Source organism: Thalia democratica, chromosome 1 (genome assembly GCF_965202585.1).
Source record: "Thalia democratica chromosome 1, ktThaDemo2.hap1.1, whole genome shotgun sequence".
Lineage (NCBI taxonomy): Eukaryota > Metazoa > Chordata > Thaliacea > Salpida > Salpidae > Thalia > Thalia democratica.
Window position 1 is genome coordinate 55685043 of NC_139165.1, and position 23728 is coordinate 55708770.

General features: G+C 23.9%; 1 protein-coding gene across 1 annotated transcript; it reads left to right on the plus strand.

Moving 5' to 3' along the window:
* The first annotated feature begins 12158 nt into the window (after positions 1-12158).
* Positions 12159-22595, plus strand: LOC145849166 (cytochrome c1, heme protein, mitochondrial-like). The gene is made up of 7 exons (XM_082954266.1): positions 12159-12325; positions 15925-16073; positions 18246-18372; positions 20291-20461; positions 21312-21459; positions 21826-21926; positions 22112-22595. The coding sequence occupies exons 1-7, from the start codon at positions 12209-12211 to the stop codon at positions 22214-22216; spliced, it is 918 nt and encodes a 305-aa protein (XP_082810392.1). The 5' UTR covers positions 12159-12208; the 3' UTR covers positions 22217-22595.
* Positions 22596-23728: the final 1133 nt, after the last annotated feature.

Genomic DNA, 23728 nt, shown 5'->3' on the forward strand with positions numbered 1-23728 from the left:
CAATGTTTCTAGCAAACACTTTTCATCTGCTTTTATAGATAATTTAAAGTTTCTTAGAACTAACTAGGGGTAAAAGTACAGCCCGTAGACATAATCTAACCTACCAAGCAAAACCTATTTTTAAGCTAGATAGCAACTAATGGAAAACAAATAAAACTGAGAATTTTTTAACACCTTATTTGAAAAATAACCTTAATTTGATTCGAGAACAAAAAATTGATTATTAAATGAATATTTTGTTACAGTTATAATTTTATATGGTTATTTTTTGAAGTAGGATTTTTTTTAAAATGTGGCTTTAATTTAAAGAACTTTTTTTAACAAGCCTGGCCTGCAAAATAGTTTTCCTAGTAAATCTGGCATGCCAACTAAAAAAAGTTGCCTAACCCTATACAAATATGTTCACTAAAACTAGTTTAAAAGCTAACTTTATTCTATACAAGTAACTTAAAATCATAAGATAAATAAATAAAGTATAAAATTACCAACTAACAAGGGTGGTTATTATTTTTTATAAATTTCTTCAAAGGTGCTAAAAACTTTATCAAGGTTTGTGCACGATTTTTTTTTAATTTAGCCTGATTTTGTACGCTTCAGCTTGATATTTTTTTTCAAAGTAAGGAAAATCCCCTTTAGAATTCATTTTGGGTATCTAAACAAAGTTATTTTTAACATCTATCAATTGCTTACCCAGCAACTTATATATTTTTAACTGGTCATTGTAATTTCTGCTTCAATAAATCTGTTAACTAAATATAGTAAATTAACTAAAACTGAAAAATTTAACTGTTAAATAAAAGTTTATTATATACCTGTTATTAAAAATACATGCTTTTATCAATTATTTAGAACTTCTTAAATAAAAACTATTTTTTTTGATAAGCTTCATTTTGCTAATTAAAATAAATTGTATAAGTGTTATAATAAACTAAAATATTTTAAAATAGTAAAATTAAAATTACTATTTGCTCATTACTTTTTAAAATGTAATTCTACAATGAATATATGGATAGAAATTTTTATTTTAAAGCTAAGTTTATGTCTTGTGAATATTTCTAATAACTTTAAATAATCAAACAGTAAAATATATGAATAAACTGCTAAGAGTTTTAATCTAAAAAGTACTTGGTATAAAGCTTCTAAATTAGAAATTAAAACAGTTAGCCAACTAAGCTCTGAAAAACATAGCTGATGTAAACAAATTCAAACAAACAGCTAAGTTGTTGAATTAAACTGTAATGTTTAAACTGTATAATTTTTATGAATTTACATAATTATGACGTATGTAATCTCCTCAAAACAAAATAATAAAGATTCCTGAAATTCTTTTATAGATTCAACAAAAGGTTTTAAGCATTTCTTTTTACAAAAACTGACTGATTTTGCCTTTAATAGCTAAATTTATATTTATAAATAAATTTACACCTTACTAAGATTTAATCAAGAAAAATATAAATTAGTCTCAATTTTTTTAATTCAGAAGTTTTCAAGCATTTGAAATGACATAAACTGAAATTCTAAAATTTTCTAGCAAAATAACTGAAAAAACTGAAACTTGCAATTATTTTCAAAAAAAATATTAAACCTGATGCGCACAAACCCTGCTTTATACAGGTTTTCAAATATTATTCCATGCTTTGATCCAGATTAAATAGCCCAAGTGACCAAAAAAACTAGCATGTTAAAAAACCTTAAAGAACTTGTGCGCCTTTGTTGTATCTATCTTGAAATCAGTGCATTGTGCACAATGGATGAATTTAATTAGTTATTGTGTGCACAAGAAAACTTTAGAGGGTTTTCTTCATATATATATACAATATAGTTTAATGCTAATATTGATATCCAAAAAGAACAAGTACATATGTTTCTTAAAAACAATAAAAACAAATTTAATATTCAGCAGTAGTTTGAACTAAATTGCACTTTGCTAAACAGCAATACAAAAGTTCAACAAAAAACAAAGTGACGTATACATGATTTTTTTGAAGAGGACAAATTTTCAGTGTAAAAATTAAACTTCCTTCTAGAACTTTCTGTATCTTTCTTTGATCAAATTTTTGACAAAAACTATGAAGAATTTTAAGTAGTTTTTACACTGACAAAGACAAAAACTTGTAGGATTTAACCTTGCATAACTTCTCAAATACTTGAAGCAGAAAAGTAACAAAACCAATTATAAAATGAAGAAATCAAGTTTTATATAATTATGTTTAACACTTACTTTTATTTTCCAACAACAAAATTATTTTTTATAGTAAATGGTCACTTCAACACTATTTTCAGCCCTCTGTGAATTTTAAATAAAATTTATGTAATCAGTAAAAAAAACATTATTTAAAAGTTATTAAAAACAAACCATCATTTAACAATAAAAACTGTAGCCAACAGAAGTGGGCAGGCTACTATCTGCCAAGCTTGTTTGCTCTACAAGATTGTTTATAAGCCGCCTAAGTTAAATTGGAAAAAAAATTTACAATTTTCAATACAAAAACTTAGTAGTTTTAAAAATTTTGATATGATATACAACATCAAAAACAAAGCTTTTGAAATATCATAGATAATTAACGCCTTAAGGAAAGGTAAACTGGACAAGACGATAAAAAAGGTATCCGTAGTGTGTGACTTGATAACCAAAAAATTCTTTGTGCACTAGGTCCTTAGACCAAATATTTTGAGTGTCTTTTTTTTTTTGTCTATCAATAAACTAAACTATCTTTTTCACAATTTTGTTTTATAATATTGAGTTTTAAATAAGCTACCAGTTGTTTTTCTACAGTTTTTTAAAATTCAAAGTAATTTTATGCACTATAGCATTGGATTGTGGTACACTTTACTTATTAGTACTACCCATCATAATTAAATCCTACCTTATTTAATTACTATCTAATAAATTCTAAATTCTATTTGAGACTACTTTATATAAATCAGACAATACAGTTTGGAGGGATGAATCTTTTATATAAAGTAGAACCACAAAACAATACAAACAAAATATTAAAAATATAAATTAATATGATAAACACTTTAAGGACTGGAAGCTATTCAAATCTATTTCAAAAGACTTAAAACAATAAACTAAAAATTAAATAAAACTTTTAGTAAACAAGATACTGTCAAAGGTTTAATAACTATCAATCACACTATAAACCTGGCTTAAATATTTAAACAATTAAAAACCAGTTGAAATATTCACTTTTAAAACAAAACAATACTTACAATTAACATTCACAAAATAAGTTCAATATATGTTGTTGCTTCCAGCTGCACACAAAACTAAACTACTGCTTACATGAAACTGCCTATCACCATTGACCCCCATTGCATCAGTATTTAGTTTAAAACATTACATCAGATGATTCTCATTGGCTTGTGCATTGAAGCGTATCTAACTCTATAACAATGACAATGCAAGAAATTTTGCACTGTCATTACAGCACATCTTTTTTGACATCTAGAAATCACTAAAAATCTATCCACTCGTATGTTTTTTTTTTTTTTTTTTGAGATAATTACCTCAAACTTCTAGGAAGTGTTCCTTGCAATATTTAGAAAGCTGTGTTGCAACAAAAATTTTAAGAATATTAACAACAACAAAAAACAACTGTATAAAATTGTGAAAAAAATTATTTACCCTACCCCCATTTGACTTTAACTAGACCATTTTAGTTATTAAAAAGCATAAATTGAGCTATTAAACTAATTATGAAATTAATAAACAATGATATTTTATCCTCTTCTATAAGTTTAATGTACTTTTTGTAATGATTTATAGAAACTTATGGCAGTATTTATTCAAATGTATCTACTTGATCCTTGAGTGCAGAGAACATTTTTTAGTGGTTTACTGTGCTAAGATATTTGTAAACCAATGCATTAGAATACTTGATTCTGAAATGAATAATCAATAAAAATAAATATTTAAAACTTTACTTAAACCTGAGCATTGTCTCACCACATACAAGAATCCAGGCTTCTACTCTGCAAAATTTGGCATGTTTTTGTTGATTAAAAATAAATATACTTACTTTTGTATAGAAAAATCCCCTTAAAAAGAACTTCTTTAATAAGCTTTTTTTATCAATTCGATAAGTTTAAATAAACGTCGGCTGCAGTTTTAAGGTCGCTCCTGATTGGCTAAAACTTTAGTTATTTTGTTAAAGATTTATATAAAAAATATCATTTTTGCAAATTTTCTTATGTATTTGGGTCAGATGGATTAGGGTTGAGGGTATAGATTGAAATTTTGGACAAGGGTATAGATGTTCTTAATATACTGCTGTAGTATTATCACTTTATCTCATTTACATAATGTTATGAATGAAAAAATTATAAAACCTTACAACTGCAGTCAATCCGTTTAATTTATTATATAAAAAAGATTACACTACTTAGGTGTAATAAGAACAATTTGTACTTATTAAATTTCATAAGTTATTCTTTTTTATTTTTCTTGTAACAAACTTACTTTGATGTTAAATGACATAAGATTCAATTTACAATTTACTTTATAATTTTAGCACTTTATTTGAAAAATTAATACTTTTTATTATGATATTTTTACATATTACCTTTTTTTTAAACCAAAAAATTAAGCTTTTATTAAATGATTTTTTAGATAAAAGCTTTAAAAAGTAAAGAACAACTTCCACAGTATATAATCTTTTCTTCTGTAACTTTACCTTTAATTTAAAATTATTAATTGTTGACTATATATTTTATTGCATCAACATATTTAAAAAGCTAAATACATAAGTTCTTTAAGGTACAATAAACTTAAATGTTTTAAAATCCTTGTTAACTAATGAAAGTTAGAAACAACATTATTAGAGAAATAGTTTAATGTCTTATAGTTAATAATTTTTGTGAGTTTTATTTAGTGGGTTTTGTTTTGTGTATGCCTTGCCTTGTCCACAAATAAAAATTGTAGATTATTGAGCTTTATTTTTCTAATAAGTAACTACACAGTATAAATTTGTGACTATAATATAAATCAAAGGTTTTAATGATGAAATTAAAAATATTTTCGTTGAAATTATTTTATATTTTTAGAATGAGAAAATAATCTGAAAATAAAAGTATCTTAATGACTAATGGAAGTAGGTTAGAAGGGTTGTTAAAACTCGTTAAATTTCAGACCTATCTAAAATCAAGTTTTTTTGCAAAACTTTCTGAAAATTAGGTGTAATAATTTCCTTTTTGATTTATATAAATATTATTTAATTTTTTACTTACCTGAGTTCATACTTCATACTTCATAACCAACTCAAATTAAATAAAACTATTTAAATAAGATTTAGTTATTGAGAATTGAGATCACGAAAACTTAGATTTGAAAGTTTTTATTTTTGCATTACAAACTCTAATAGTTCTAAAATATTGTGAATTATCTCTTTAAATAAAACCTTAGTTTTTGCTTTTTGTTTACCATAATCTTTATATATATTTGACCACCAGAATTAAAATTCTTTATTTTAAATTTCTATTTATCTTTAAGATATAGTTAACTGAGTTAGTGAGCTTACTAAAATACGGATATCTTTAAAAACATTAATTTTGTTTTTTAATGTGCTAATTTTTTATTTTTTTATTTATTGAATCCTATCAATAAACTTTCGGTAGTATTTTTTAAAACTTAAAGTTATTTCGGAAATGTGGCTGAGAATTTAAATTTTCTCAATTTAAAGTACCATGTAACCTTATTTATTTTTCATTTGGCTTGTACTAAGTGATACTAGAAATTTAAAAAATATTTTTTTTTTCATATAAATGTTTCAATTTTGAATCTATTTATTCAATTAAATGTCAAACTATACCTTTTATAATAAATTTAAAATAAATAAAAGCTTTCTAAGTAAAAAGTTATACTTAAAACTAAACAAAACCATAAAAATAATTTGCTGCACGTTATAAGTATACAAACCAGTGCCTAAGTTAAGTAAAAAAAAATGAGAAAAATCGTGTAACTGATTTTCAAATAAAAGTAGGAATTGTACAAAGAATTTAAGCCGTTTACAAAATCTATTTTAGACATACAGCAACCGCAAGTTGATTTAATAATATAATAATAAAATGCAAGATTCGAGTTTTCTTTTATTTTCACTAAACGTTTTCACTAATTCATAATTAATTTCTAAATACTAGGTATGAAAGTATTGGAATAAACGTAAAGCATTTTTTTATTTATAACAAAAAAAACAAAAAACTAAGCTATGTTATGTTTAATAATTTAGATTTTTTTAATTAACAGTTACGAAAAACGTCCTGGAAAACTTAGATTTTCTAAATAATATGATATTTCGTTTTGTTTCGTAACATATTATTTACAGACACTCTTTATTTTTATAAAAACAAAAAGTTGATATAAAGTTATTATATATTTATAAGTTATCTATAGCTAGTTATAATAAAAAACTATATAAAGAATTTTTCAAAATACTGAAATATATTATTGTAAACTATTATTTTGCTTTCTTATACGTACTTTTATTACTTATCACTATTAAGTTAAGCTTGTAAAAATTTTTTTGATTGTATCAAATTATAAATTATATTTATAGACATCTTAAAGTATTTGTCTAGATCAAAAAGTAATAAACGTTATTGTATTAGATTAGAACCTTGTAACAATAATATATATTTTTTTAAGAGTTTCTACTTTAGAAGAATTTTTAAAGTCTACAAAAATAGCTGTTTGTATTTTGTATTAACTAAATAACTGCTCAACTTAAAACAAACTAAAGAGCTAATTTAAACATAATAATATTTTATAATTTTATATTCCTATCTTTTTTTATGTTTGAAAAGATGTATTTCTTTTTCCACTTAAACCGGGTAGTAAATGAAATAGTCAGTGTTCACTTTTTTTATTATATACAAATCTATAAACAAAAAATCATCAAAAATTATTAGGTTCAATAAATTAGAAACTAAAACGTATTAAGCTACCATAGATATAAATAATACTTCAAAATATTTTATTAAAACGTCTTAAACTTAAAAAAAAAAAGCTTAAAGTAAATATACAGAATAATAAATTGAGAATAGTTTCAAACATTGAATAAAGCAAGCCTAACAAATGAAAAAAAAAAAAATAGCATTAAGTTTAAGTACAAAAGATTTCATATAATAATGTAAATAAAAATACTCAAATTTAATGAAATTAAGCGTTTTTTTAGCTAATGATTTTAACACTTAAATTAATTAAAGTATTTTTTGTATTGTTTGAACTTTAAGAAATTACAAGCAATATCAAAGATTTTAGCTCATTTGAAGAATACTAACAAATAACCACAGTTACTAACTTAAATGCAAGGATAAAAATATATATTTATTAACTAACGATTTTTTCGTAGAACAAGTTTAACTGAACTAATTAATGAGAAAAACTTGAATCTAGTTACTAGATCCTTATTGTATTTGTTTCTTCTTTATATATAATTCGTTATTTTAGTATACCTATTTATTTTAGATTTTTACAACTTCATAGGAATAACTGCTTATTGTAGTTATAATCAAGCTACAAATGCAAACGATAGATGTCATAAGTCATTAGGCTACAATATCTTACCACAATGTAAATTTGTGTTTAAATAAACGTCTTTATAAGTGAAGTTTCTCTAAATTTAGCGATTCAAAGTATACGTTTTTAAAAAATAATTTTTTAATATTATACGCGTGACTAAGTAAGTTTAAGTAGTGTTTACAAATAAATAAGAATAAAAAATTAAAGTTTTAAACTATCTATGAAAAATATAAAAAAATTTGTAAAAGGTTATTTAACAAATTATTTTTAAGTTTTTATAAAACTAAACAGCCGTAAATCATTTAAGTATTTTTATGTTTTATTTCAATCAAGTTGTAAATCTATATTTGCTTTTATTTAAAATTTACGTTTTTATACAAAATCATATGATTTTTTTTTGTTTTAAACTTACTAAAATAAAAAAATTAAACTTTCTTTTCTACTAATAAAGTGAAACTTTACATAGTACTAGATTCTGCAAAATCTTTTAACTTTTTTTGCTTAAATTCTAACATCGAAATTATTTCAAAAACAAAAAAAAAAAGGCTTAAAAAAAAAACATTAAAAACTGCAAACAAATAAGTACAACATGTATACTATATAAATAGTTAATGTTTGAAAACTAATGCTTTTTATTAAGCTTGTAATGTATACAATTTGAGAAAAAGCCAATATATCTCAAAACGTAAGAATAGTTTCTTAGTAAATTGTAACTTCAAGGGTACAAAAAATAAATAAAGAAAGAAATACAAAATAATTAGACTTATTTAATCAGTAATAAAGAAGAAAGAAAATAAAGATAAAAGCTAAGATATTATAAGTATATTTCCAAATACTTTGCTAAATTTAAGATTTTTATTCAGAGATGTACTCCAACTGCCTTTATTAGTAGGTGTTTATTTCAGATTTTAGTTGATACTCCTTTTTTTTCAGTTTAATCACAAATTTAGGTTAATTTGATGTAACTCAGTATGGTTTTTGTAAAAATAAACAGTCATGTTTTTCTGACAATTAGTTTAAGTTTTTCTAGCAATTTTTTCATCAAAATTTGAATTAAGGCCATATGGGAGGTAAATCATATTTTTCACAACTTGACATAATTTGAAAAGTTTTAACTAAAGTTGTTTTTTCATACTTATTAATTTCAAATCTTTTTTGGGATGAAGCTAGTTTAAGTTTAAGATCACAGTATGTTTTTTTATGGGAGGAGAAAACTAAAACAGCAAATAAATATAAATCACAAAAAATCTACCTCCTTATGCTTTTTAAGATAAATACCTCAAACTTTCAGGAAATGTTCTTTGTAGTATTTAAAAGAACATTTTGTAATAAATAGAAAAATAAAAAAATCAATAATTAACAAATGAGGTTTTTTTGTTTGATTTCTCTTAAAATTTTGATTTAAAAAAATTTAAATCTGGAACTTTAAATAAACATTAGATAATAAATGGGCAAAAAACATATCCATTATTTATAGTTTTATTTAAAATAAAACTTATCCAAATCATTATTACAGTATCTTTATATTTATTTAAATATATTTATTAAACTTAAATTAAATTTGAGAAAATAAAATTAAACAAATAATGATAAAATGAACTATCTTAAATCTAACACAGAAATAAAACTAACAATAAGTATAATCGTTTTAATATTTTATCAAATTTATTTAATTTATTTCAAAATATGATCCCATAGAAGGTGACTACTCCAGTCAAGATATGTCATCTAGTTGAGATGTTTCAATTAAGTGAACATTTGTATTAAAATCAGGGTTGGCATACACTCAGGATAATTCATATTTTGAAATTTTTAAAATTCTCCTCTGTAAATTTTAGGACGGGATAACTCAATATACTTTGAACTTTTATTTTGAACTCAGGTTGAATCAGGATAGTTTTAAGATTAAAAAAAAATCTTAGGACAGGTTTTTTGTCTAGATTTGGAATGAGATTTAGTTGATTTAATTACAATTTTATGTTCTTATATAATCAATTATGTTGGAGTACTTATTTTTTATTAAAAAAAAAAGTTTTTAAGGATATATTTTAATTTGATTTTTTAACTAAAACAGTGACAACCCTGTAAAACATAGTTATTACCAAATGCTTGTCATAGTGTATTGAATTCAACACCAGCTAAAACTGCTGGTGTTAGACTCAATACACCAACACCAGCAGTTTTAGTGTGTACAGGGTTCGTGCGCGTCAGGCTAAATCAATTTTTTTTTAAAGTTGAAAAACGTCAAGCTAAATAAGTTTTTTTATTAAAAGTTTGAGAATCTCAGTTTTCCCAGTTCAGATGCTTTAAAATTTTTGATAAAAAAAATTAAGAAACTTTTAAAGATCAAATTGGGATGCGAAATTATTTTTAAATAAAGATTTAGTTATTGAAGACAAAATCAGTCAGTATTTGTAAAAATAAATGCTTAAAACCTTTTGTTGAATCTCTAAAAAAAATTCAAGAATCTTAATTATTTTGTTTTGAGTAGGTTATATATGTCATAATTATGAAAATTCATAACAAAATACAGTTTAAACATTACATTTTAGTTCTAAAACTTAGCTGTTTGTTTAAATTTGTTAACATCAGCTATGTTTTTTAGAGATTGATTGGTTGAACTGTGTTAATTTCTAATTTAAAGGCTTTATACCAAATACTTTTTACATTAAAACTTTATACAGTTTATTCCTATATTTTACTGTTTGTTTAAAGTTATTAGAGATAATCACAACACTAAAACTTAGCTTTAAGATATAAGTATGTACTAAGTTTTGTGGGAGTACAAATTTTAGGTACAATTCATTTTTCTTTACAAGAAGAAAAAAATAATGATTTTATTAATTTAAATGTAGGCTTTTTAAATCTGATATGACATCAACAATCACTGTATTTATTTCGAGTTTAGGATTTATAATTATGTATCAATTTTAAGTATTAGTCAAATACTATAGTAAACATTTTCTACTTATTTTATACTTGTGTGTAAGCATTTCATTTTAAATTTTAATAAAATATGACTTTGCACGTCGTTGTATTATTAATCTTCTGGTTATATTAGTGCCTAATTAGATTGAACAATTGTGTTTAGACTAGTAATATATTAAATTTTTACACTAGTAATATATTAGATATAACAATTATTTTAAAACTTATCACTGATTTGTTATGTTAAGGGCATATGGGGGTCAATCACCTTTTTCACAATTTAGTCTTATTTTTGTTTTTAAAGCATTAAAAGCAAAATTGAAAAATAAAAATTTTATATAAAAAATAAACAAAAAAAAGTTTTTTTTTTGTTTTTTTGTTATAAAATATTTATTTTTATTTTTTTTTTTAATTCTGTTCCGACATAATTTTTTAAATATTGCAAGGAACATTTCCTAAAAATTTGAGGTAGTTATCTCAAAAAACGCAGGAGGAGATAGATTTCTAGTTATTTGGCGTTTTAGTTTGTGCCTCCCATAAGGATCCCGTTGTTGCCTCCAACTTTGACCGGCTATATCTCAAAAAATATTTTGAATTTCAATATCTGTAAAAAGAATCTTGTAACTTAGTAAAAACTATATAAAATAAGACCAACGACTAAAAAAGGGGTTTACACCCCCCTGCCCTTAACTGTTTTAGTTTTCTCCTTCCATTAGGAACCCATTGTAATCTCCAATATCTCAAATATATTCCGGGCTTATGTAAACAATAATTTTAATCATTAACACTTTTAAAAAGCAATTTTTAGCTTTATTAATCTGCTTTAAAATTAAATAATGTTGTAAACAAACGAGATTTAATCCTCTATAGCCTTTTTTATATTTGTTTTAGTTTAAAGTAAAGGTAAATGCAAGTACTTATAATAAGGTATGTGTAGAAGCTTGAAGTAAAAATAATGTAAAGATACTATTTACATTTCAAGATTAATACAATTTTCAATATAATTTTAGAAAATCAAATAGTTACTCACTGGCATTTAGTTTTCAAAATATATCTATTACAATTTTATCTCTACACCTTTAAAACTGTTTTAAAACTCAATATTTATTAAGAAACAGTTACTTAAAAAAATACAAAATAAGTTTAGTAAGGTGAACTTAGGATTGCTACACACTCTAGCCACTTATGGTACTTATAACTTAATCATGTTTCAAATTAAAAAAAGAGGATCACTTAGGCCAACACATGATAGTTTAAAGTTTTTGGAATGCTACAGCTGACAAAGGCTAGTTTAATTTTTTTATAGATTATGTGCTAGTTTTTTATTTATTTTTGCTAAAAGTTGTTTTTTATTTAGTCTTTTTTAAATTTTTAGGTGTTCGAGCTAAATTGAAATTATTTTTCATCTTTTGGCTCATACTATTTTTTTTTCATAAGCTCAGTCCAACTCAGACTAGTTTGATGTAACTACATATATTATATATATGTATATTAACTCAGGCTAATTTTGCTTCAAAGACATGTAGTCCCAAAAACAACTTCCTAAGGTTTATTATGTTTATATGACATAAGCTAAATTTAATTATAAAACAAAAACTTTTTTTAATAAAAAAAATGTTAATGATAAACACCATTTTACTCAAGATATAAATATGGTTTTTTAAAGCTAGCAAAATGAGTTTTATTGTAATACTATTTTATAAACTCTTTAGATTTTGCAGAATCTTGCATAGTATTGTAAATCTAAAACATAATAGAATGGCTGCAAACGTTCTTGGTAAAAAGGTTGTTGGAAATAGTTTGTTAAAAGCTGGATTAGTGTCTAGAGCACAATCAAAGCATAATATTTCAAGCTGGTCAAAAAAGAAAAAAATAGTAAGTTGGCTTGGCTACTAAAGCTAATAAATATAAAAACAGAGTGTCTTTTATAAAATATTTTTATTTAATGCTTCAAGATAATTATTTTATTATTTTTAAAAGAAATTCTATTATTTCAAATCACTAGTGTAACTTTGAAGTCATAAATGTAACTTTAAAAAATACTTCAGTTTCTTTCTGTTTAATCAATTTTTTTGTTTTAGTCTTAACAATTTTTTTGTTTTGTGTTTTGTTTTAATACTATTAAAGACAAAAAAAACTATAAAGTACCCTTTAATTTCTGCACAAAAATATTAGTTAAAAAAATAAGCTTATAGTCTGTGTGACAATAGTTGCTGAATTAAAAAAAAATCATTATTAATACTATCAAAATAACAATGTGCAGAAGTTATTTTATAGCAGTTACTAAATTGTTCAATGACATTTTTACACATTTGGCAAGAAATTGGACTTGTAGAACTTTTTTTTTTGAATATTGCTAGCTAGAAAGTCAATATTTTGTGCTTTTAAGGATTCAAACCAAATTTAAGTTTTTGTTTACAATAGAAGTTATGCTAACTGGAACAAAGCAATTCGAATAGTTTTGCATAAATGAAAATTTTGGTTTCTTTTAAAATTAAAAATTAAATGTCAAAGAAAAACCGTTAGAAAATTAGTTTTATTATTTAAATATTTAATTGTTTTATTTCCTTTTGCATTGTTATAAAATAGTAATTCAAAGTTTTTTTTAATAATTTTAATAGTAGTTTTATAATTTTTTATAGATTTATTTTTCTAAATATTTTTTTGTTGTTAATCTTGTATACCTTTGAAGATTGGTGTTCCTTCTGGATATGGATATATTTTTACATAAAAAAAAGAGTTTACTAGATTTTAATTAAGTTATAAAAACATTCCAAATTATTAGACAATAAATATAATTAAAAATTTTTTTAGGCAGTTCTAGCTGACATATTTATCTTGAAATACCCTATAAGATTTATTATTAAAGTTTTATTGGTTAGTTTTAAAAATAAAAATTCCTTTTAATCATCAAAGCTTTTCTAGTTAACATCTAATAAACATTTACAAACTGTTATAACATAAGTTATTAGAATATTAGTTTAACCTGATATTCTGCTTAATTTTCAAGTAAAAAATAAACCTAGTACCTAAATTTTTGAAACAAAAAGAACACAAAGGAAAAAAAAAGTCACTACTTGAAGTCTGATACATTTTGTTTTTATCAGATTTTTTAAATTAGTTTGAAAAACTAAATTGATATAATCTTGGGCTATAATTAAAAAAAAAAACAAGCTTACAATTACTGATTCTATAAAAAAGTTCACTATGGTTCAACAGGTTAAGTTCAATGCATTTATGGCTCTCCGTGTTTAAGCTCAATATAAACAAGTACTAATAATATAAAATATAGGTCTACTAAATTTAAACAAAACAATAAAAACATTAGTGGAATAGGAGAATTTAAATAAAAACAATACCAACAAATTATAATTATAATCCGAAAAAAATAGAACTAGATTTATAATTATTTAGCCCTGAGCTTACAATTATAAATTTAAAAGAATAAGAGCTTAATATTTCTAACTTAAGTACCAGAACTAGAAATCAAAAAATTAATAAGTATTTTAACTTTATCTATTGATTTAGTTCAACGAGTCTAAGCTTTTTATAAGCCATATTTTTTACAAGTTTATCTTGTTTTATAGAGTTTTTTCTAAGCTTAAAGATGTTTTTTATAGTTTTAAAATACTTGAATTATTTTTTTAGAAATGATCAGTCAAAGTTAGGCTGCATAATAGGTTCCCTATGAGAAGGGAAAACTAAAACAGCAAAAAAAGACTATTTCATTTAAAATCTATCTCCTACATTTTTCAAGCAATCTCCTTCAAACTTTCACAGTCTAATCTTTATACAATAACAAAAAAAGGTTACTTTGGAATTTAAAAAAAAAATTTGTAAAAATATTTTTATTTAAAAAAAAAAAAACACTTTTTTAAATTTTTGTGATAAAACTTTTATTTTTTTAAATTATTGAAATTCAAAAGTAGTGTTTTTTTCTTTTAATATAAGGAACATTTCCAAAAAATTTGAAGAAGATAGCTTGAAAAATGAAGGAGGAGATAGATTTTTAGTAAATTTTAAAATTTCCGAGAAAATTGACCCCAGAAAATTTGCGGTCCATACGCAAAACTTTTTACAAAAAATAAAATATCTCAAAAGTTAAATGATATTTTTGAACTCTATAAAAACTGGCATGTAGTTTGTATTCAACGCTTTCATATAAAAGCCAAAGTTAATTTTTGTAAATAAAGTGTTTTACTCCTCCCCCCTCCCTATGGCCTTAAATTTGTTTTATGTTCTTTTCTGCCACCTAAAAAATGTTTTAAAAACAAATCATTTGAATTTTTATTGTACTACAAAAACTAAGTAGCTCACAGTTATAAAAAAAGGAAAAATTCAATGCTTGATATTTCTATAAATATTTAGTTAAAAAAAACTGTGCATGGGCATAATGCAGATTAATTAGTTTTGTGTGGATTTTTAAACAATTTTTTTTATTAATTCAATATTTATTGAGACATACCATACCATACCATACCATAATATAGTGAAAACCGTAAATGGACAATTTCTATATAAATAGTTTAATTTATAAAAAATTGTACGTATGTAATGAGCAGAATATTATTTTATATGTATAATTAATATCAAGTAAAAACTGTTTGTTTATTGTCAGATTTTTCAAAAAAAAAAAAACTGAATAAAAGCTATAATGTAGCACTTTTTCTATGGGCTATAGCACCATTCATATTAATATAGTGAAAACCGTAAATGGACAATTTCTATATAAATAGTTTAATTTATAAAAAATTGTACGTATGTAATGAGCAGAATATTATTTTATATGTATAATTAATATCAAGTAAAAACTGTTTGTTTATTGTCAGATTTTTCAAAAAAAAAAAAACTGAATAAAAGCTATAATGTAGCACTTTTTCTATGGGCTATAGCACCATTCATATTAACCCAATAAAAAAATCCAAAACTAGATACTTTAAGCTAAAAGATGATGAATAAAGCATTACTGTAGAAGAAAAAATATGGATGCAAGTAAGCGTAAAAACTAAAAAACTTCAATAAAAACCGTAAAAGTTGTACCATAAATAGAATGACACTCATAATAAAAAAAAAATTTTAATTAAAAAAAAACAATTTTACTTTTAATAAAAAAATTATAATAAAATTATTTATTATTAATTTAAGATTAAACTGAAGTTTCAACGTAGTTGCTTAAAAACTGTAGGGGAAGATAGTTTTTTAATGAAGTTTCCATTTTACCTTGGTCCTTCCATAAAAAATCTATTGAATTATTTGACTTTGTACCCTTGTCTCTCTTACACTAGTTTGAATTTTACAAAACAGTAAAAAGCAACTGCTAGCTAAGCTTAAGATTTTTAAAATAAGATCAAATGAAAAAAATAAGGCCTTACCCCCTTATGGCTTTAAGCTAGGAGAGTTGTTTTAAACCTAGATCGAACTCTTATGAAAGAATATGTGGAATAATAACCATTAAATATTATCTAAAATTACAGCTTGTTGGAACAGCAGGGGTAGTTGGAACAGGTTTAGTTGCCACAGCAACCGCACTTCAGTATTCAGTTCAAGCTTCAGATCTTATGCTTCATCCACCAGCTATGCCATGGGAGCACAACAAATGGTTCACTACTCTTGATGCTGCTAGGTACGTAAACAATGCATTTATAGAAAATTTAATTGAACTAATTGTGGTGGATGTGAAATGTCTTATTTTACTATTTGTTGAAATCACATTTTAACCATTAGTTAAAACATTTTATAGGATCAGTGTTTACCCGTTAAAACTTTTATGCAATTTTTTTTACAAACTATGGTTAGCATTTTGTTAAAACATAAGTCAGATTAAAGTATTTATTATACAATACTTTATTTTTTTTGTTTACTTATATTTAATCATTTATTTTGATTTTTAAAGTGTTCGTTTTAATTATTAAGTCAAGTTTTCCAACTATGGTTAGCTTTACTTTAGTTAGGGTTGCCAAAACTCAGACTGGTTTAAATTTTAGAAAAACTCTAGCCAACTCAGTCTTGTTTGATTTTTTTTGCAAATCTTTGGTTTTAATTAATTTATTTTTTTAATCTTAGGCTAGTTTTTATGGCTTTAAAATCAAATTTTTCTTTAAAATTTAATTTATTTGATTATTATGAAAGGGTTAAGTATTCAAGCATGATTAAAAGTAAATTATTTCTAATTTTAGCTTGTACTACGTTTTTTCAATTTTCTCATAAATCCAGGCTGATTTATATTAGATAAATGTAACTCAGACAGGATTTTTAAATTCAAATGTGGTAGCCGTGTTTAATATAACATTTTTATTTGACTTTTAAATTTAAGATTGATTTTAAAAACTTAAGCAGTTTGATTATAAAAATATACTTATTTTTTTTTACTTATTGAGCTTTTTGTTTTCTAAATTCATTAGTTATCTATATTTTTATAATTTTTTTAATCAATGGTGGTTATAGTTGTCTAAAATCGCTATTTAAAATTAAGCTTTTTTATAAATATGTAAAAAATAAACACTGTTTTTATACTTTTTTTATTTCTTTTTTAATTTTTTTTTAGGTTTTCACGCTTTTACAAAGTTACTTTTATTTTTAAAGTTGAAGACTTAACATACTAGTGGGAAATTTTTGAACTTAGCAAGCTAGATTTACCAAAAAAAAATGTGGGTTTGAATTAAAAAAAATAGTTTTAGTGGGTTGTGTAGCTATGAAAAACTGTACTACAAATTTTACAAAATCTCTACAAATAAAATTATAATGAATTAATACTTCTTGTGAAGAAGCCAGTCAGATTTTATTTTTAATATTATTAGTTTTCCGAACTTTACCCACAAGCGGTCGCTTTAGTACATTTGTACTTAATTAGATCTCAACAGCAGATTTTTACGACTATGCCTGCCTGATGAGTTCTAATAAGGATGAAACCGGTCGTAGGTTGTCTCGGTTGCTGTTGTTAATGGTCGTGATGCTCGTTATTTAAAATTATTAGTGTTAAAATCGAGTGATATTGGAAATCCTTACAACAATTACAATAAAATCATATTTTCTAAGTTTTCATTTAGTCCAATATTATTAACTAAACATATTTTAACTTTATCAAAACTAAGTCAATTAATGTTTTAAATTTGATAAAATATATGGAGTTATGTTTTCTATAATTCAAATATAAGTTTTTAAGAATTATAGCACTCAATAATTTTGTTTAATCATGATATTTATTACTGCAGTCTATTATAAATCTACTTAGATAAAAGTATTATAAATTATAGACTAATATTGTAGCTGTAAAGCATATTACAAAAGTTTTTACAGAACAAAAGTCATTATTAAAATTTAAGGAGAATATTGTTTACAAGAGTTTTAATTACTTTTGCCTGTCAAATGATCATTGTTGAAAAGTTAGTTTCTCTCTATAAAAGCAATGGAAGCCTTTTTTTACTAAACCCAAATTTATTAGAAAGTTGATGACTAAATTTGTTCATAGATTAATTACTAAATACTTATACAAAAGTGACTTTTACAACAACGAAAATAACTGTAATTAAACTAACGACGTTTATCTAAGCTATAAATAACTAGCACAGTTCTAAGTAGCTTCTACAAAGAATAAAATGAAAGTACTCTCATGCATCCATACTTATACTTTCGTAAGCCTTGGTGACAAATGCAAAATACTTCTACACATTTGTACAACTTATTATAAAAATAGTTAAAGTATATTGAATTAATAACTAACATTAGCTACAATAATTTCATTAATACTTTTAGTCTTTATTTGTAAGCAGTTGTATCAGCAATTTTAAATTTACAGTGTACGGCGTGGATTCCAAGTTTACCAGCAAGTTTGTGCTGCCTGCCACTCTTTAGAGTACATTGCATTTCGTCATCTTGTTGGAGTGTCACATACTGAAGATGAAGCGAAAAAGCTTGCTGCCGAGGTTTTTTATTAGTTTTTTTTGCTAGTAAGCAGTAAAAGAAGTTAAACGTTGTAGAATATTATTAATTAACTAATAATTTCTGTACGAATAGTACACATCAAATAAAATAATCTAGACTGTTATAATAAAATTGTTATACTATGTGATAAGAATTTAAGGGTGCATAACCTGAAAATTCCACTGTTTTTATTTTATTGGTTTTTCATTAAAACATATCTGAAATAGTTATTGTAGCTTAACTCTTATTTTGCTACAAAAAAATTTATTTTGAATATGTGTATCAGAAGTTTTTATTGTTTAAGGGTTATGAATACAAATTATGTCTAATATTTATAAATTTTACACGTTTTGTTTACTTCTTTATTGTTATTATTTATGTTCAACCCCTTCTGGATTAAGTTTTCATTAATTAATCTATAACATTTTGTTTACTTATATAAATTTTTATGTGAAACTCATAAAAAAAATTTCAAAAAAGTACTAATAAATACAGAAGTAACTACTATACAAAGAACTTTCAAAGTTAAATATATAGAATGAGTTAATGAGCAAATGGACTCAATTTAAGTATATATTAAACTAACATTTGTACAAAAATATTGTTTTGTTGCTTTTTCTATTTTTTAGTACACTGTTTGATTTTACTAACTTAATTTTTGTTCATTAATGATTAAATGTAAGGACTTATACAACTACTAAATAAAGTTCTTATGAAGTTCTCAGTTTTAATAAAACTTTGCCATGTGTTTAATAAGGAACTAGTATATACAAAAGCTTAACACTATTAGACTTAATAAAAATAAATTGTTTGCTTTTTTCTTACACCAAGGTGAACCGCACGACCATCCACAAAGATCTATGAGACTTAGTTTGTCCTCATTTAAACTCATCAGGAAGATCTTGTCACGATGAAGCGTTGTATCAGATTAATATAGCGGGTGTAGCATGTAATGTTTCATGTTATAGAATTGTGAAACAAAGTATAAGTTACTAAAATTTTTTTTTTTGTTTTTTAAAATTCTGCTTAAGTTTAGTCATATAATAGTTTAAGCTTAGTGGAAAACTTAAAACAATTCTTTTTTGGACAAACAACAGCAACAGTTATGTATTCAAACCAGAAGCATGAAATCTTCTGAGAAAAATTTAAATTAAAAATAGAACCATATGCCCTATTTAAGCTTATTATACCAAATTAACTTAAAAATAAGTATTTTAAATTTAAGTCTTACTATTTTTTATAGAATTTATGAGTATTAATTTTCCAAGTACAAATATACTTTTTCTGATAATTTAAGTATGTATTTGATCTCATAAAGTATTAAGAATATAGTCTATATATGGCTTAGCTTTTTTTGAAATTAAAGCAGTACTATAAATAAATAATTTACATTTTGAATTTGTGTATAAAATATGTGTTTAAAATATATTGTTTTTCAGTAACTTAATCACATAATTTTTACATTCTTAAATAAAAACAACTAGTTGGTAAAAAATAGTAAACTTCGTTACATTTATGTTTTACCAGACATGTTTTAAGTTTTATTTATTAAATAGTACATCATAACATAAACTAGGTTTACTTATATATCCTTATCATAAGTCATAGTTAGTTTGTTGAAAGATCCAAGTAGTATTTGCTAAGTGAACAACTTTGAAGCGGAAATTAGTCAGAGTTGCACGGGTCGTAAATTTTTGATCAGGTGTAAATGTTGAACAATTATATGATTAAGGTATGGTGTAAGTATCAATTCGGATTAATTGTTAGGGTCCTTATCTTACACAAGTCCATGGAACCCATATATTATCAATTTTAACTGTTTTAAGTAATTCGATTTTAAATAACTTTTAAAATGTGCTTATAAAGTAGTAATACAATTGTAAAGTTTTTTAAGTAGTTAACAAATTGATATTATTTAAGTGCCAAGTTGAAGATGGGCCAAATGATGACGGTGAAATGTTCATGAGAGAGGGAAAATTGTTTGATTATCTACCAAAACCATACAAAAATGAAAAAGAGGCTCGTGCTAAAAATGGAGGAGCTTATCCTCCAGATTTGTCAAACATTGTTTTTGCCAGAGAAGGATATGAAGTTAGTTTTTGAATTACCTCTAATCTAAACCAACTAGTATATATAGTTGGTCAAATTTAGTTTATCTTATTATAAATTGTTAGAAGTATGGAATTACTTTTTAACAAGTTTGGTAAAAAGTTTAATTTTTAAATTACTTTACTTACATTATGATGAAAAAAATGTTGCAAAAAATATTTTAAGATAAATAGTTTATTATATATAATTTTTTATTTATAAATTTGTTTATGTTAAACTAATAGTATTTTCTATGACACTGTATATCGATAAACAGATTTGTAACCCAAAGGGATCTTTTGATTTTGAAAAAATCTTGAAGAACTACTTTTTTTTTCTTTTTTTATCAAATATATTAAATTTAATATCACAAAGAATTTTAAGTTTCCACAGGAAAATCGACATTGTAAAAATTGCTATTCAAGTTTGTATAAGATACTTGTTAAAAACCTATTATTTAATAAACGTAGTTTAAGTTATTATATTATATAAAAATTGACTTAAAGTTTATATTTTAAGCTTTCATACTAGGGGAAAATTTATTATTTATTACAATGTAAAATTCTTTGACGCTCATAAATCTTAAAAAAATAAGAGAAAATAAATAGTTTGTATTTTAATTAAGCTCATAATTTGTTGCTTAAACCTTACGGAAAATTTTAATCGTTATAAGTAATTTTATAATTTGATTTAACTAGGTTTTATTTAGTCGGTGATTATTCAAAAAAAAAAAACAATGCGTATTTTTAAAATAAGGTCGTGTAAATCGATTGATTGCATTTTTTCTATTACAAATATCTGTGTTCAGATTTAAGTAAGATAATAAACTAAAGTAGTATTTGACTACCAACAGGATTACATATTTGCTTTGTTGCAAGGATATTTTGATCCACCAGCTGGAGTTGAACTAGGTGATGAGCAGCATTACAATGTTTATTTCCCTGGTGGTGCCATTGGAATGGGTCAAATGTTGTACAATGAAGTTATTGAATATGAAGATGGTATGTAATTTGACAATTTAAGTTGATTCTCGAATGACTCGATTAAAATAGTAACTGTTTAAACTTTAGGTTAAATTAATTATGTACAGTATGTACAAGAAAAAGTTACAAATTAATTTGTTTAAACCCAGAGTTGTTTTTATTTAAACTCGTATTTACTAAGATTTTGAATAAAAAAATACTAGTAATCAGTTTTGGTTATGTCGGTTTTTAAAGTATTTCGGAGTGCAATGCAAACAAAAGCAAGATATTTATAGGTTATATTTATGCCAAAAATGGATAATTTCCTACTCAAAAGTATGCAACTTGTTTATAATAAGTTATTTTGTTGCATTTTAACCATTGATTTGATTTTATTTGTTCCAGGCACCCCAGCAACTCAAACACAGCTGTCTAAAGATGTCACCACATTTTTAAGGTGGACGGCTGATCCACACCTTGATAAGAAACAACTTATCTCTTTCAGAGTTCGTTTAGTTTTTAGAAATTTGAATTTTTAATTTTAAGTCCGTAAATTTTTATTGATTTATGATTAAGATATTCATATGAAATAAAAAAATACATTTTAAAGTCATATAATTATAGCTAAGTAAATTTAGTATAATATAAAATCACCAGTTTAAATTAGCATACAAAAAAAAAAAAATTATAGGTGTTCCTAGCAGCATTAATTTTCGTACCTTTATTGTGGTACCAAAAGAGAAGGTTTTTCACCATTGTCAAATCTCGCAAGATAGCTTACAAGCCCACTAAGTAATTAGCCGATCACTGAAAATACTCGAGGCCGTCAACATCCCACCAACCAGTTACTTGGCGCTTTTAATTATTCCCTTTTCTTTTCAGCGCGTATACATCATTGGTTGAATAGCTTTTTGCTGTTTTCCATAGTTTGATTGAGCGTTGTTTAATATTATTTTGAACTTTTATTGGTTAAATTTTTGTTAGATAAAGTTATTAGTCCTAAACACCTTTTACAAAACTTTGAATTGACCGACAAACTTTTTAAACAGTAATAATTTGATTTCAAAATTTGAATGACTTTCGATGTTCAGATAACTGACCACTTGGTTATTTCGATTGTTTTCTTTAAAATAATAATTTTCAACAAAATTAGTCAATAAAGTTATTTATCTAAATTTTGAAGTATTTTTTTAAATATGTAAAAAAATTGTTTATTACTAGTGTCCAAATTTTTATTAATTTTGTTTTAAAATCATGATTAACACAGATAAATACAGTTGTGTATTAGCAGTTGGATTATTTATACTTCTACCAACACAAATGGTACAGAAGATTAATTAATAAATTTTAGACAATTTAGTTTTAAGTTTACATCATGGTCTTGGGTTCTAACATTAAATATTTTAAAAATTACTATAAAATTTTATTACTTGTGAGACCCAGTTAGGATTTTACATAAATCATATGAACTAACTTTATTTTGAATACAAAAGGTAAAATATTTGAATGCTAACTAATAAAAAGTATCTCAAAGTACTACTGATCTCATTAAATTATAAACGATTAAGTTTTGACTCGATTTTGTATGAAATTTTAAAATTTGATGTCACTTTAATACATCAGGGTTGTTTACTGTTGCTAAGTGAAGTATTAATTAAATAAATCTCTAGCTAAATTGAATTTTTTCAAGTTATGGCTTCTTACTACTTAAATTTTAATGACATTGAGTCCATTATATCGTAAAGCTTTTAATAAATTTTGGATATTTGCCGTTCTTTTAAATTTTTTTTCTTTACCATTTTTAAACCTAAACTTTAATAGTTTTTCCCTAAATTATAGGTTATAAAATTTTAATTAAATACGAAATTTATTAGAACATAACTGACCTGTAATTATACAATAAGATATACTAGACATACAAATTCAATAAAACAAAATATATTTCGAGCAGTTCTCATCAGTAGAATAAAAAGATAACAAGAGATAAGATTTTACAAACTTATATAGTAACCTAGTAATCAAAAGACTAATAAAAGACAAAAGAATTTAAAATTATTTAAGTTTACTTACAATGTAATTAAGCTGTCGTAAAACTATACATTAATATAATACGAGTATTAACTAAGCTCGATTAGCATTTTTTGAAATTAAAAAAAAATGTCCAAACTTTAGATCCAATTATTTTCCTTACCTTCAAAGCTACCTTTTTTTTTTAAATTTTAGAGAACGCTCCTTTGCCTTTAACTTTAAAAAAATCCATCGGATTGGGGTTTGAATTTTTGAGTGGGGCCCCTTAGAAAAAAATGTT

What these genes read in the sequence shown, in the direction of transcription:
- LOC145849166 (XM_082954266.1), top strand. Translation starts at nt 12,209, where the DNA reads ATGGCTGCAAACGTTCTTGGTAAAAAGGTTGTTGGAAATAGTTTGTTA. An exon ending in GGTCAAAAAAGAAAAAAATA is followed by an intron (nt 12,326 to 15,924) that starts GTAAGTTGGCTT and finishes CTAAAATTACAG; the next exon opens with CTTGTTGGAACAGCAGGGGT. An exon ending in ACTACTCTTGATGCTGCTAG is followed by an intron (nt 16,074 to 18,245) that starts GTACGTAAACAA and finishes TTAAATTTACAG; the next exon opens with TGTACGGCGTGGATTCCAAG.